The sequence below is a fragment of the Camellia sinensis genome, chromosome 6, assembly GCF_055761805.1.
Source record: "Camellia sinensis isolate YWXY chromosome 6, ASM5576180v1, whole genome shotgun sequence".
In the NCBI taxonomy this organism is placed as follows: domain Eukaryota; kingdom Viridiplantae; phylum Streptophyta; class Magnoliopsida; order Ericales; family Theaceae; genus Camellia; species Camellia sinensis.
The window spans coordinates 201927390-201943461 of record NC_138966.1 but is presented as its reverse complement, the minus strand read 5'-3'; the positions used below and the strand labels follow the sequence as shown (position 1 = coordinate 201943461).

Genomic DNA, 16072 nt, shown 5'->3' with positions numbered 1-16072 from the left:
AGATTGGTATTTACATAGACATTTGATGATTCCATAGTGTTTAATAAATCTATTTTTACAAGTTTTAAGATTTTTAACTAGGAAATTCAAGACATATTGCAACTTCAAATTATTATGAGAAAAGATAGGGATCGTGAAAAAACTTTCATGAAACTGATCATGAAAAATTTATGACCCTTAAATTACCTTGATTAGTGTGTGATGTTTTATTTTAAGTGTAATCCAAAAGTCATAAATATTTCATGATCATTTTCATGAAAGTTTTTTCATGATACCTAGCATTGCTCAATTATTATATATAAGCAAAAGCCATGCATGCCCTAACATACTTAAATTTATTACAATCAACCAACAGTGTCTTCAAAAATACAATGAATTCAAATTCAAAATTACAACGAATAGCAACTAGGAAAGTCTCTATTGTGATCCAGCAGCAGGGCCTTGACTGTAATTTCCGAATCACAAATCACTAGCACCTTCACCACAATTCATGTTCTGAGCGCCAAGAGAAATGTACATGAGAGAGATATTGGTCTCACTCCATACTTTCTTGCTACCAAGCTCGTCTCATTTCGTTAGAATTCATCGTGCTGCAAGCAAGACAAAGGTGAGCTACCTGAAGGGTGGGTTTGTCGAAAAACTCCTCCGACAATCAAGTTAATTTTCTTGGAAAAGAGAGAAAGCGGAGCACTCTAGTTGCTGAAAACTGCTTACCTCCAACATCTACATGCGCCTCTTTATCTAGGCTGGCCATGCAGTCTCAGAGATTGTGAGCGCACTATCTCTACTGTCTTTCACTGGACTGGCGGTTGTGCTCCCCTCTATATTTCTTACACGTGTAGAGACCAAAACTACTAAACAGTATTTGTCGCACAGCCAAACGATATTGACGCATACCACGAGTGGATTCCCTTCCATTGGTCCATGTTGAATACTTGATCGAGCTATTACTTGTGAACCATGAGCATTACTTTGATTACCTTGATGCCGAGCTGAATCAAGCCGGTCTCCTAGAGGAACCGTGCTTGGCCAAAGCCCTAGCGGCATCATTTGGAACTAGCCAAGGGTGGGCACACCGTTCGTTATCTTAGCTACATACAAGGGCGGAGGCAGCATAGGCCGAGGGGGGTCACGTGCCTCCCCTCAGTTTTGTATTTTTTTTTTTTTGTGTTATTGTCATGTATAAAATGTATTCTCTTTTTTTTTTTTTTTCTTAATATGTTTTTTGGCTAATGATTTATTATATTGTTTACAACAAGTAGTTATTTGATACTTTAGGAATACTATGTGGTATTATTTATGTAATAGTTTAAATCAATAGTGTAGCGAAAAATATTATAGATTAGATATAATGAACTCATTATTTTCAAGCAGTTGACATACTACTTAGTGTGATTTGTGATTTTCTATGCTTTGAGCATCATATAGGTAATGTCATATGGTACTCTAAGACTGTTTAATAATTTTCATTCAAAACACATCATTTATAAGTAATGTCATCTCTTTAATATTTTTCTGTCAAATAAAAATTAAATAGATTCTATAATATTTGTGTTGTAAATGATGTGTTTTTATTTTTTAAAGTTAGGAATTTTGATCCATAATTTTTTGTGCTAAAATTGCAAACTTACATTATCATCTCACACCGAGCTATTCCACACTATTATAAAATTTTGATTTGTTCTTATTAATAATGAATATGTGATTTTTTATGTTTAAATTTATCTCATAAAATGATTTTTATCTCATAGAATGATTTATCAGTTTTACATGATTTTATCTTTGGTGGGTAAAAATAATTTTTCAAAATTTCAAAATAAAATTTCACATTATTTTTGTCAAATTAATTTATATTTTATCAATGTGATAATTTTGTCCTTAAAATTAAACAATGGTATGTTCAGTTGTCTTTATTTGGAATAAGATTGAAAATTCAGGATCAAATGTGTCACAATTAAAAAGTCAACGACCAAAGTAACATGACTCTCAAACTATAGGGACTGATAGTGTAATTTGTCCTTTTGATTATACATTTTTTTAATTAAAAGTAAAAAAAGACAATTATGGCATTTTTAATTATACACTACTTTTTTTTTATATTTTATATTCAAAATAAAAAAACACGAAGACATTATTATATTTTTATTCTTAATTTTTTTTTTTGGATACAACGGAATTAAAAAAACGAAGACATTAAATTTCAAACTAAATACATAGATTTTAAAAGAAAGTATAAATGGAGAAGAACCAATAAATATAATGATAAATTAGAAATAATAATTCCCTTAAAATTTGGTATTCATTAAAAATTTGTTAGCTATCTGTAAATAACCTTAATATTCAGGGCAATTTTGGTATTTGTTAAAAAAATTAGCTTTTTAATTTTTTAGCATTTTTACACCCAAAAATAAAATAAAATAAAATAAAAATAAACCACAAAAAAATTACAAAAAAGTCAACTTTTTTAACCAAAAAAAATACCAAAAAGTCAAAAATTAAAAAATCAATTTTCTATCAACTTCTTAAAATATAACGAAATATGTATGTATAAAATATATATGTGTGTATAAAAATGGCTAACTATAGTCTATAGTCTATATATATATATATATATAATATAAGAAAAAATAGTAAAACATCTCTCTTCAACTTAGAGAAATTTCTTTGTGAAAATTGAAATTTCTCAATATCGAGATCGAAATTTCTTTGTGTTGGTTGAAATTTTTCGGAATTGAATTTTTTCTGTAAAAATATTGCGAGATATTAACTACTATAAAAATATTATATTTATTTTATCTTATAAAATTTTAATATCAAAAATCTTAAAAAAAATTCTCATAAAATATATAAAATGTTTTGTTAATTTTTTTAAAGTCATTTACATCTAAACCAACGCTATGGCAAAACTTTTTTTTTTTTTTTTTTGGTTGGTATGGTAATCCGGAAAAATAAAAATAAAAAAAATAGCTGCCAATGATCTTGTCTAGGATCTCAGCCGTTGAATGAAATAAAAGGTGTAAACTTTTAACAAATTATGTGGTGACACATATACCCCACACGTTATGGACACGTGGATGCCTATAGAAGCTGGACCGCATCTTCCTTCCTTCCTTCCTTCTTATTTGAGAAAATTATCTGCTACGGTGCGTGCTTTTTTTTTTTGAGGACTAAAGCAGCTTAGAGATTGCATTAATTATCAGAACCATTTCTTATATATATGCTACGGTGCGTGCTTTTAAATGACCACTTATTCCTCTTATTGAGAAATTATCGTGTATGGTATGAATACAACATTACAAATGTACCGGGCCAATAAGCATATATATAAAAATTGTTATGCCATTTCATTCAAACTATCCAATTTACTAGTCATATTTCAATTTTTAAAAAAATTGCACTCTCAATGAAAATTTTATCACGTATAATTCTTAACAGAAAAATAAATTTTTGTAAAATGATTTTGTTAACTATTTCATTCAAAATCAATAATGTTAACAAAATAAAAAATAAAAATAAAAAGGGAGGAAGAAGAGAAGAGTGCAACTAATAGTATACATTTTTACATATTTTTATATTTTTATACATATATCAATATTAATCACACTAGTTAGCACCTTTTTTTAAAAAAATAAAAGGAGGGAGAATAACATTTTCTAAATTATAATAATCTATTTTATTTTTTATTTTTTTATTTTTCATCTTTTAGGATAATTTTGAGTTATGAATGTTGATGTGATGTTGAAACATTAATGGTGGACAAATGACGCCAATTTGATCCGTCTTGATTGATATGGTGAGAAACAAAATTAACAGTGTGTTTGGTTTGAATTTTTTGAATTGAGTTTCTTAAAATTTGAGTTTTTTAGTTTTTGCATTTTTTTATTTTTAGTGAATATTTTTAAAATTTTAAATATTTTTTCTATCTTTTTAGATGCACCTTACTTAGATGTATTTAAAAAGTAAAAAATTTGTGAAAAAATATTTTTAAAAATTAATAAATACATAAAAATATAAAAAATATACTGAATTCTCGTATTTTTTTTATATTTTTGGTATTTAGTGAATTTTTAAAAGGTTTTTTCAATTTTTTTTTACTTTTTAGGTATATTTATATTAGGTATGTTTAAAAATTAAAAAAATTGCTCAAAATATTAAAAAAATTCAGTAAAAACAAAAAAAATATAAAAAATAAGAAAGTAGAATTTTCTGAAAAATATTTTTAAAAAGTGGTAACCAAGCATATATTTATGTTATATTTATTAAACAAATAATGTTAAATAAACAATGTTATATTTATTTATTTTTTTTACAAATAATTTTCTCAAAATATTAAATAAATAATGTTATATTTATTTATTTATTTTTGTATATTTTCATCAAGTAAAAATAAAAGATCATCATTTGATTTGAAAGTTCATCTCCAACAAATTTTTTATTTTATCCAATCTGATATCCCAATTGCGTAGACTCGAGGCCTAGTTTGGACGTGGGCTTAAAAGTAAGAGCAAATTACATATACACCCCTCGAGGTTTGGTTAAATTACAGATACCCCTGAGATTTTGAAAATTACATCCCGCCCCCTGAGGTTTGTATTTTCATAACAATTTGCCCCCTGAGATTTATATTTCATAACAAATTACCCCCTAATTTCTTATGCAAATATAGCATTCAGGGGGAATTCGTAATTTCTCAAATCTTAGGGGCATCTGTAATTTAGCCAAACCTCGAAGGGTGTATATGTAATTTGCCCTAAAAGTAAAGAATTGATTTGCTCGTTACCTTGTGATTGGACTCTCCTAGCTCAACAAAAAATAAAAAGTAAAATCATTGGGGTTAACTATCATTTTAACTTTTCGTCTCATCCAATCAAGGATGTGTGTGGTACGGTTCAGACGATTTGAGAGTAAAATTACAAATTGAATGGCGGATTAACTAATTGATAGATTGAAAAATTACGATTTAGATAGTTTTTGACAGATTGATGGATTGAAGAATATTTTAACTAATTATCATATATTTACATAATATATAACACTAATTTGTAATAAATTTCATATTTTAAATCTTTTTCACTCATTTTTCTATTGATATTTCATTGAAAGTTAACAAATATATATGTATTAACTTTAGTAGAGCGGAGCGGTTCAATTGACGGATTATAAATTTTAAAGTTTAAACCGCAGTTAGCGATTAGAGCGGTACGAATTGATGCGAATCAGTGTGGTTTTAGCGGATTGGGCGATAGTTTACACAGTCCTACATCCAATACTCATTGACTATTATGTGGTGTTTTAAAAAATTGACAAAAAGTTAATTTTTTGATTTTTTTTTATGACTTTTTGACTTTTTTGTGTTGAACAAGTTGATTTTTTTTTTGTGACTTTTTTGTGTAAAAAAGTAAAAAAATTAACTTTTTAGGATGTTCTCAAAACACGCCTATTTTAAAAATTTAGTAATATTTAAAAGTATAATTAATTAATAATTAAAGAAGATGAGAAAGAGAATTATCTTATATTTTTTTAATAAACTATTATTTTATTAAATTTAAAAAATGAATCTAAATTAACATGCGCTATTCAGTGTGTTTAGTTTTAATTTTTTGAATTTAATTTCTTAAAAATTTAGTTTTTTATTTTTCATATTTTTTTTTACTTTTAGCAAATATTTTAAAAATTTTAAATAATTTTTTTTTTACTTTTTTAGATGCACTTTGTTTAGATGTATTTAAATAGTAAAATATTTATGAAAAAAATATTTTAAAAAATTAATAAATACATAAAAATACAAAAATGTAGTAAATTTTCTTATTTTTAGTATTTAGTGAATTTTTTTTTAAAAAAAATTACAAATGTTATAATTTTTAAGTGTATTTACGTTAAATGTGTCAAAAAAATTAGTGAAAATAAAAAATAATATGAAAAATAAAAAAATAAAATTTTTTAAAAAGTAAATTCTAAAAATAAAAATATTCTAATTTTTTTCACTTTTTATTGTTCAAGATGCTATGAACCACTGTATAATAATATCTTCTTCTGCCAACAAGTGGACAAATGGCCTATTATTGGACAACCATACGGCTACGTGTCACACCGGATGCACCATATAACTCCTCCGCCCGTTTTACACCGTTGCAATTCAAAAAGCTAAAACCTTGTAAACAAAAACCATACCATAGTCAAATGCCAGTTCCATTCATCTTATTCCTCCTCTCTGTACCTCTTCCAAGTTCCAATTCCTTAATCCTCAGTCCAAAGCTACTTTCTCTCTCTACATATACATACATACATAAATACATACATATATATATATATATATATCTGTAATCTGTAATAGTTTTTTTTTTTTTTTTTCTGACTCCAAACCCTATTAAAGTTTTCTGCTTTAGGTTTGTGATTTCTTTAGATTCTTGATTTCCTGTGAATTGATCTGAGTGGTGTGTATGGCATATGCGAACCAGAATCAAGGTGTTTTTGTTCCGTATCATCAATTGATTGATCCTCGCTCTCTGAACCAACCTGTTACCTTCGTCACCGGACCACCCATCGCTCTCAATTTCATAAACCCTAGCAGTGGGACAGTATTGGTTCCACCCAATCCAACCCTAGTTCCTTCTTTTGGTTTCGCTTTGGACCCAGCTTTTCTGGTTCGAATCGAGGAGGCAAGGTCACGATCTCTGCTTCAGGTATACATGAACTTCCATTTTCGTTATGCATATTGGTCGATTACTTATTTGGGTTGTTGATTTGTTGATGATTTTGATCTGTATAGTTTATGGCAGATGAAGGACTTGTGCCTTCTCCAGAAGAGGAAATTAGGAGGAAAAATGCCATTGAGAAGCTCAAACAGGTTATTCTCTGTCTCTCTTTCTCTATTTGATTTTGTATGTCTGTCTGTGTATAGATGACATTGCTATGCCTATCTGATTGCAATTTCTTTGGGGTTGAGCTGAATTTTGTTAAGGAGTTCATTGATTCATATATATATATATATATATATATATATTAGGGGAGAATGGTGCATGATTTGGTTTGTGCTTTAAGTTTTTAAGAAACATCTTATCATGTGATTTTGTGGCCTATATGGAATTCATATGTTTGAGGTAGCAGTTAAAGGTTACGCTGCAAATGGAATCACCTGTATGCTTCAAGGGGGACCAAATATTTTTGAAATTCAAGTTTATCAGTTACCTTTGTTGTTGAAATGGATTCATGAGATAGCCTTCATATGTGCTTTCTTTAATTTACTTATGTGATGCTCATTGTGTGTAAATTTCAATATTTTATGTCACCTAACAGATAGTGATGGAATGGATTAAGAGTGTTGCTCACAAACGTCAGCTTCACCGACAACATACTACAGATGCTTCTGCCACTGTATTAACATATGGATCGTATGGCCTTGGAGTAAGTCATTTGTTTGGAAGTTTTTTTTTGTCTTTCTTTTGTTTCCTTATTTTTCTATCGTCAGGAATAGATGGGGAGGGGGAATTCATGATACTTTGTTTCACTTATTAACAGCTTGCAAGTAACTAAATGACTAGAATTGACACGTAAATGAAGAGAAATATTTTCACTTTGTAAATTTTTTTATTTTTTTTTTATTTTTTTTACTACGACTCGATCTAGCTACAATCATTGGAAGATAAAAGATGACCGATCTGGTTTGTGCTTTTCTTGTCTAATATTTTCTTGGTGTTTAATAGGTTTGCAACGAGTAGTTGTAAGTTTCCTCATGCATAGGGGTTCTGTTCTAGGGAGAAATCTAAATGGCATTAGCAGGAAAATCTACATCCAAATGTTCACTAAACTCTTATCACTTAAGGCTTGGTTTGGTTTGGTTTGGTTATAAAGGGTTCCTCTTAGAGGAAAAGCCTAAATACAGCTAGTAGAAACATGGCAACTGGAAATTTTGGAAAAATAAATTTACACATCCTTCTTCTGACCTGATTTTTTAATTTTTTTTTGGGTTCTATTCAGGTTCATAATTCAGAGTCAGATATTGATGCTTTATGTGTTGGCCCTTGCTTCGCTACTTTGGCAGTAAGCCTTTTTATTTTCATGTTCGTATACATCATATATGATATTGTGTAGGTAGTATCTCGACTTGTTATCTTGTGAACCATGCAGGAGGATTTTTTTGTTGTTCTGCACAGCATGCTTACAAGCAGACCGGAAGTATCTGAGGTCCACTGCGTCAAGGATGCAAAAGTTCCTCTAATGCGGTTTAAACTTGATGGGATCTCAATTGATCTTCCATATGCACAACTTAAAGTAATGTCTGTTCCTGAGGTGAGTGTGATGCATGTAGAACCAAATCCTTCAAAACAGTCTGTTCCTACAGTTGTTTCTGTATATACACAAGGATCTCATGTGTGTAGATTTCTCTATCTAAAACTATACCTTTCAAGAGATCTTTTTATTTTTATTTTTTGGGTGCTGATTTTAATAAATTCCCCCATTCTTTTCATCAGCATGTTGGAAATTAGTATTTCAACAATCTCGTTATATAAACTCTCTGCATTATTTGTTCTTCTTCTGGTTTTTTTTTTTTTCCTGTTGGAGATTTGAGTTGCCATGTTATGATTTGCAGAATGTGGACATACTCAACCCTTTCTTTCTGAGCAACATTGATGAAACCAGCTGGAGAAGTTTGTCTGGAGTTCATGCTAACAAATGCATTCTTCGGCTTCTCCCGAACATGGAGGTATCAAGCATGCTATCTATGGGTTCCTATGGTAATTATTTTTGTTCTAGGTGCAAGTAGTTCTGCTGGTTTTCAAGGTTGAACGCCAGAGCAGAATCTGTCTCTATTTCTTGAATTTTGCACCTGCATTAGAAAATAATTTAGCTAGTTCTCATTAGCATGCTCTCTATGGCATCAAACCATGAATACCTGTGGGGTTTTGTTTTCAAAACCGCTGCCACCTTGATATTAATATATACATGATAATCATTCTCTTTCAGCTCTCATTTTTTGTGTGCTAGGTGGTGCTTTCAGAGTTCTTGTAGATCTCATATATTCTCGGATTGTTCTATTCCAGGTATTCAAATCACTGCTGCGATGTGTTAAATTATGGGCGAAAAGGCGAGGAGTGTATGGTAATGTAAGGGCATATAAGCTTGGTATAGGGTCACATTTGAGATTTGTCTTTATGTGTTCTCCCCTAGCCTCTGTCAAGGGTAAAGGAATGCTACTAATTCTACTCGTATGTGCAGTTACTTGGGTTTTTTGGAGGAGTCCATTTAGCTATTCTTGCGGCATTCATTTGTCAAAGGCACCCAAATGTGAGCTTGAATGGTTTGATTTCAAATTTCTTTAAGACGTATGCCTTTTGGGATTGGCGAACTCCGGTAATTTTGCAAGATGGGATGGTGCCCACGACTATAAGTGCCAGTGAAATACGGTCCTTGATGCCCATTAGACTTCCATGCAGACCACATGAATATTGCCATTCTAATATCACCAAGAGCACCTTCTACCGAATCACGACAGAGTTTCACCAAGGGCATGCTTTGACAAAGGTTCCTTTCATTTTTTAAATGGATATCATTATTATAATATCTCTTGTACGTTTAACTGATAACTGCTTTCAATTGTTGTTTGTGATGTATTTTTGGAATCTGAGTGTAGTTTTATTATTTTTATTATTATTAATATATGGATTTGCTTAAGCTATCTTTTTTCTTGGCATTGCAGGATCTCCTGAGACCAGATTTTGGTTGGGCTTGCCTATTTGAGCCTTTTCCGTATACAAAAAAGTACACACGATTTGTCAAAATATGCCTTGCAGCTTCTGATCAAGATGAGTTAGGAAAATGGGTGGGTTGGGTTAAGTCACGGTTCCGCAGCCTTCTTGTTAAGGTTAGTGTCTTCATCTCATTTTAGATTATTAACTTCTTGTTGATAACTACTGTGATTGTGTAGGCAACTACATGTGTATTCTCTGTACTTACTGGATGTGTGGTAAATTTGGGGCCGCCCAGACCAATATACACGAGCAAAATAAAGATCTTCAAATTGTAAACTAAAAGTCTGTTTGCTAGGGCACCTTGGGATGCGGCAATGCGGTAGAGAATCAACTTAGCTATGTTGATAAGTACTTCTTGTTGATAAGTACTTATGTTCACGGTAGAGAATCAACTTAGCTAGCAGCTCTAAATATGTGGGAATGAGGCAATGCTATGTTGCAATGTTTCCTCAAGCAGTAAAGTATGCCAACACAAAGCCCTGGCCCGTTTTTACCGCAAACCATTCATATTCTAGCAGTCTGTCGTTCAAGTGATAGCCCCCCTAGATGGTACACTTGCACCCAAAAGTTTCTTTTCTTCCTTTCTCAGTTGCATTCCAAATTTCTCAACTTCTCAATGTTCAACCTAATTTTTTTTTTTCTTCTTTTCTCATTGCTTGCTTGTCAGAAGGCAACATCCACAACTACCTCACTGTCACTTATTATAAAGCAGTGGAGCTGATAGGGGCACAGTCAGAAGACATTAGGAAACAAGTGCAAATAGCACATAATAGGTGCCATGCACTTATTTAGGAGAGATGCTTTTTCATGTGCAGAAAATCAGGGGGGTTTTAAGCATGGTATATCCACATGTAATCTCTATGTTAATGAAAAAAGAAAGAAAAAAGCCTGGTCTAGTATAGTTATTTTTATTTTTATTTTTCAAAATTAGTTGTATAAACGTACTCCTAATTGTACCAGACTTCAGGACAAGCAGTGTACCAGCAGCATGCTGCTTTCCCATTTGATGATTTCTGAAGTTGCATAGTTAAAATTATGTCAAATTTTGCATCAGTTGTGTGGTTCCTATGGAGAATAGAAGTATAAAATGGAATCTAACTTACTGGGGGCTAGCCAAATTATGTCTCCAAGTGTCTTTAAATCCACCTCTATGTTGCTTGATCTTTTAGATACTGTCTTGCTCCTTTTGAACGCTAACACTATATTTGTTTGCTTCACAGCTGGAGGAGCTTCAGAGTTTTTGTGACCCCAACCCTACAGAGTATGTTGATGTGAATGTAACAGAGCCGAACATCGTGTTTTACTGGGGCTTAGGCAGGAATGGTTTCTTGGACTTAAGGTCTGTCAAGGAATATTTTGTTCAGAGCATAAGGGCGGGCTATCAAGGCCGTACTGGAACGATGAAGCTTTCAGTTGTGCAAGCATCCCAGCTACCCAAGAATGCTCAGTTTGATAATTAAAGCAACAATGGGTCAAAAGCCTGTTATGGGAAGTTAAATTGCAAGACAGTTCCAGCGTACTCAAACTATCTGCCACCCAATGTTGAGTGCTTGATCACTAATGCAAATCCTGAGTACCCAAGTGCTGGGGGATAGACAGATAGACTCTTGTAACAGCCACTTTATGTATCGGGGTTGTTTTGTTTTGCGATACTTGCTTTTGGGGTTCTGGTTTACAGATTGTTTGGTGGTGTAGTTGACACATGTTTTATAGTTTTTTGGGGAAATACAAAGATTATAGGAGCCGGGAGCTAGACGATTGTGAGGAAATATTAAAGGGTTGTAAATCTCACGTCAATTTGTCAAATGTATACATTCAATAGAAAATTTACTTGTTCATTGGGGACGAATGTTGTCTCTGTTTATTCAATTTTGTTTTGGCTGCTGCACTGTGGTTTGGTTTTGGGAGATGGATTTAGGAATTAGTTTTCATGTTTTTAGTACAAAGACCAGTTTAATTTTGTTTAGATCAGAGATTAGTTCATTTTTGTTTTGTTTAGATTGGTTAAAGCAGAACCTTAAAACCAAGTTGAAGGATGATCCCTGTATGACTGATTTTTTTGTTTTGGATTTTTGATAGACTTTTAAGAGGTATAGTCCGTTTGGAAAGATAGATTGTAGGCTTTTTTTTTTACTATTTTAGTTATAAAAGATAAAATAGGCTATTTTAACCACAACAAACAAAACATTACATCCAACCCATAATCATTACACTCTTCTCTCACAAAAAAAGTAAAAAAACCTAAAAAGTCCTTCCCAAACCAAGCTTTTTAGCCCAAGTTAAAATAGTCAAAAAAGTCAAAAAGTCAATCCACTTTTCAAACCAACCCTGAGTCTTTTACCAGACCCAAGTAATATTGCAAATAAAAATTTTAAAAGTGAGTTATTTTGAACTTATTTTCCATTGCTTTGCAATCATGTCCGAAGTTCACTGAAGTAGTAGCCATGTTTGGTTGGATTTTTAGAATTTTTTTAATTAAAATTTAATTTGGTGAAAACAATAAAAAAATATCCATCATTTTCATATAATTTTATCTTCTGGAGGATGGAATAAGTTCTTAAAATATAAAATATCTTTTTGGTATTTATTTTTATCAAACTATTTTCAATTTAAAACAAAAATAAAAAAATCAGCAAACAATTTTTAAAAATCAAATCAAACAATGCTTGTTTTAAATAATACTATTTCATAGAACTACCTTCTTTTTTTTTTTGTTTTTCGATCAAATTTTCAAAGAACAACTTGAGTATGAGAAATAATTTTAAATAATTTACGCCGTACTCGGACCCACACCGATAATTCAAACCATCTAGTTCGTAAGTTTCGCAATAAAGATTATCCATATAAAAAATGAGTTTCATCAAAAAAAATTATAAACTTAGAAAAAAATCATATTTTATTTTATAAAATGAACGACAAATTTTATTGTAAATTTAAACTATCTATTTCATAAAATAAAATGTTTTTTGTTTTTGTGTTTATAATTTTTCGATGAAATTCTTTTTTTGCATAAATGACCTTTATTATGAAACTTACGAAATTAATGGTTCAAATTATCGATGCGAGTTGGAATTGAGACCTACAAAAAAAGGTATAGAAAGGCACGAAAAGATAAAAGCATGAATGGGAGCTTATCCCATGTCAAAAGCCACTTCCGTACATGCATAAATCATTCAATTCCATTTTCACAAATCATCAAAAGCCGTTTATGGTTGCATTCAAATCTATTTAAGGAAGAATAATATTATATGTATTAATTAGTGTATCAATTGATGATGTGACATAATCTAAGAGATTTTTGATTTTTGTAATTTGTATTAGCAATGGAATCAATAATAATATCTAACTAGTGTTGTACACTAGTTAGTACACTAATTAGTACATGTAGTGCTGCTGTTTAAGTAATATTAGAGACTCTAAGTTTGGAAACCTAGGAGAGAAAACAAATGAAATGAAATGATTACTGAAGTTATAAGAGAAGATAAAAGAAAAAAAAAATGATTGTGATTTCTCTTCTTCTTATTTAGATAAGTAAGAAATAAAAGAAAAGAAATGATTATGATTATGATTTCTTTCTTACTTGTTTGGTTAGATTTCATAAGAGAAAAGAAAAGAAATTATTTTATGTTATATTACAAAAATAACCTTTTATATTTTCAATCATTTTATTCCTTTTATTTTTACAGGGACAAAATTGGTATTATAAAAATATTGGTTTCTTTTCTCTTCCAATTTCTTCACTTTTGGGAAGATTGAAAATGAGGGTTATAAGAGAAATGAGTTTATCTCCATTTCTCTTCATTTGTCCCCATTTCTCTACACTTAAGTTATTCAAATAAATAAGAGAAATACATATCTCTCCATTTCTTTTTTTTTTTTCCCTCTCCAAATCACCCAATCCAAACATAATGAATTACTAAATATTAAGTCACATAAGTGTAAGACCTAATACACATGAGATCCTCTCCAAATCACCCAATCCAAACATAATGAATTACAAAATATTAAGTCACATAAGTGTAAGACCTAATACACATGAGATCCACATTCACAACTGACAGACTCTTTTGCATCCAAATCTCAATTTGATGGTGTTGGCCACGTTGATGGCCTAACATTAGTCTCACTTTAATAATTCAATCCATTTTTATATTAATCCAATAATTGTACCAAGCTAATTTAATAATGTTTGGTTTTTAGAAAAATAAATGACCAGTATAATTTGAAACTCAACAGTTCATTTTTTTTATAAAAAAAAAAAAATCATAAATTGAATAATTTGATTATTTTGTAGATCATCTACACCAACAACACAAAGGACTAAACATATAAACCTATTTAAAATTGAACAATTACATTTATTTTGTTGATTATCTACCGAAATAAGTCTACGTGCACAAAAGACCAAACATTGCCTTCGTTGACATAAGTTAAAATGAGATTTTTTTGGTTAAAATAGCTATAAAAAAACAAAATAAGTTTTTTAACCTAATAAAACAAAATGTTATATCCAAATTATAATCATTTAATTTTTTCTTTCACAAAAGTTAAAAAAGTCAAAAAACCTATCACAAACGAAATTTTTTAACCCCAAACAAAAAAATTAACCCACGCAATAAGGTCTCGTTTGACAAATGACTTTTTTACTCAAAAAGTCAAAAGTCACTAAAAAAAATCAAAAAGCCAACAATTTATATAAAAAAGTCAAAATTTTCATTTTTTTTTCTATTTTTTGCATATATTTTTGCAAAAAATTAAAAAATTATTTCAAATATATTAATTCTTTTACATCACATTTCAATCAAAAAAAATTAAAAAATTACTAAAAAATTCTATTTTCAAACGATGCCTAACGCACATAAATCCAAACATAAAAAGCTATTTATGTACATTCAAATCATTAACATTGTTGTAATCTACGCACATAGTAAATCCATAAATCAGTCAAAGTCATTTATGTACATTCACAAATCATTGAAAGCTATCTATTATGGTTCCATTCACAAATCATTCAAATCCATTTACAAATCTCAAAAAAATAAATAAATAAAAAATTATAAATACATATTTTAAAATTTATTTAAAATATGAATTGCCTCATGTTGTTTGAAAATTTACAAATACTTTTCTGTCAGAATTTTTTATTTAACAGAATTAATTAAAAATAATAACATTTCTAACTGTTCACCTATATAATAATAAAATTATCTGAATTATTAATTGAAATAAAATTTGAATATTATTAAAACCTATTAATTAACTTGGTAATTTATTAATAAAAAGACCAATTTGTTATGAATTAGAAACGTTAAAAAGTATAATGTAATTTTTAGAATTACAGGAGATAATTTATAATTCAAGTAAATTTCAGGAGTGTATATAATTTATCCCAAAATAAATAAATAAAAAAAATAAAAAAAATTATGCTTCGGCCATTCAAATCCACCACATCATTTATGAAGATACAAAGACAACGTCTTGCATGCAACAATTTTAATTTAAAAATCAAAAAGTTATTAAAAAAATTATAACTTATATCAAAAAGTCAAAAATTCTCTTTTCTCTTTACTTTTTGCATATATTTTCGTAAAAAATAAAAAAATCATTCTAAACATACTAAATTTTTTTTTATCTTATATTTTAGTCAAAAAATTAAAAAATTACTAAAATAATATGTTCTCAAACGGGCCAAAGTATCACATTTTGTATCTATTAATATTAAGAAAATAGACCAAGTAATATCATTAAATAGCATTTTCTCTACAGTAAATGGCAATATGGATCTCTCAATGGTTGTTTCGTCTTTTTTTCCTTCATGCCATCCTTCTAGCATCATCAACCCAGAGTCCAGATCCTCTGCCATACATTCCTGCAGTGGCCCCTGCGGTGTCGTTTTGAACCTCTTTTTTTTTTTTTTTTTTTTTCCAGCCTCCTTTTGTTTTGTGTGGTCTTTCAACCCTAGCCCCCCTCTCAGTGAGATGAACAGAGGCGATGAACGGGGAGAGGCCGACGTGACTCCTACAGCGAGGCAACGGAGGCGAGGAGAGGAGAGGCAGCGGTGAGGCGAAAGGCAGTGGTAGGAGACAGACAGAGAGGGGGAGGCGACGGCGACGAGGTCTGGAGAGGCGATGAGGTCTGGTCTTCATTCTCATTATATATATATATATATATATGATTTGATTTGTGGAACCAGATTTGTTGTTTGTTGTTCAGTTGAATTTTTTTTCAATTTTTTTTTTGTTTCATTAATTTATGTGATGTACTCACCTTCCTTCTCACTTGGAAAAGAAAAATGAGATTGAGAATGTTTCCACAACAAACAT

At 30.2% G+C, this 16072-nt stretch overlaps 1 protein-coding gene across 3 annotated transcripts; it reads left to right on the top strand.

The window, feature by feature from the left end:
- Positions 1 to 6156: 6156 nt before the first annotated feature.
- Positions 6157 to 11618, top strand: LOC114281914 (nuclear poly(A) polymerase 3). Of its 3 annotated transcripts, none has more exons than XR_014333818.1 (12): positions 6157 to 6683; positions 6770 to 6847; positions 7297 to 7404; positions 7978 to 8040; positions 8128 to 8289; positions 8591 to 8704; positions 9042 to 9104; positions 9217 to 9522; positions 9698 to 9862; positions 10045 to 10298; positions 10420 to 10588; positions 10970 to 11618. XR_014333818.1 is itself a non-coding variant. In XM_028224509.2 (10 exons), exons 1-10 carry the CDS (start codon positions 6441 to 6443, stop codon positions 11207 to 11209), a joined length of 1542 nt encoding a protein of 513 aa, XP_028080310.2. In that variant the 5' UTR covers positions 6157 to 6440; the 3' UTR covers positions 11210 to 11618. The 3 variants fall into 3 exon arrangements, 1 of the variants encoding a protein (XP_028080310.2); XR_014333817.1 differs by having other exon boundaries at positions 10417 to 10588; XM_028224509.2 differs by lacking the exons at positions 10045 to 10298; positions 10420 to 10588.
- Positions 11619 to 16072: the final 4454 nt, after the last annotated feature.

What these genes read in the sequence shown, in the direction of transcription:
- LOC114281914 (XM_028224509.2), top strand. Translation starts at nt 6,441, where the DNA reads ATGGCATATGCGAACCAGAATCAAGGTGTTTTTGTTCCGTATCATCAA. An exon ending in CTTGCTTCGCTACTTTGGCA is followed by an intron (nt 8,041 to 8,127) that starts GTAAGCCTTTTT and finishes TGAACCATGCAG; the next exon opens with GAGGATTTTTTTGTTGTTCT. An exon ending in TCCGCAGCCTTCTTGTTAAG is followed by an intron (nt 9,863 to 10,969) that starts GTTAGTGTCTTC and finishes TTTGCTTCACAG; the next exon opens with CTGGAGGAGCTTCAGAGTTT.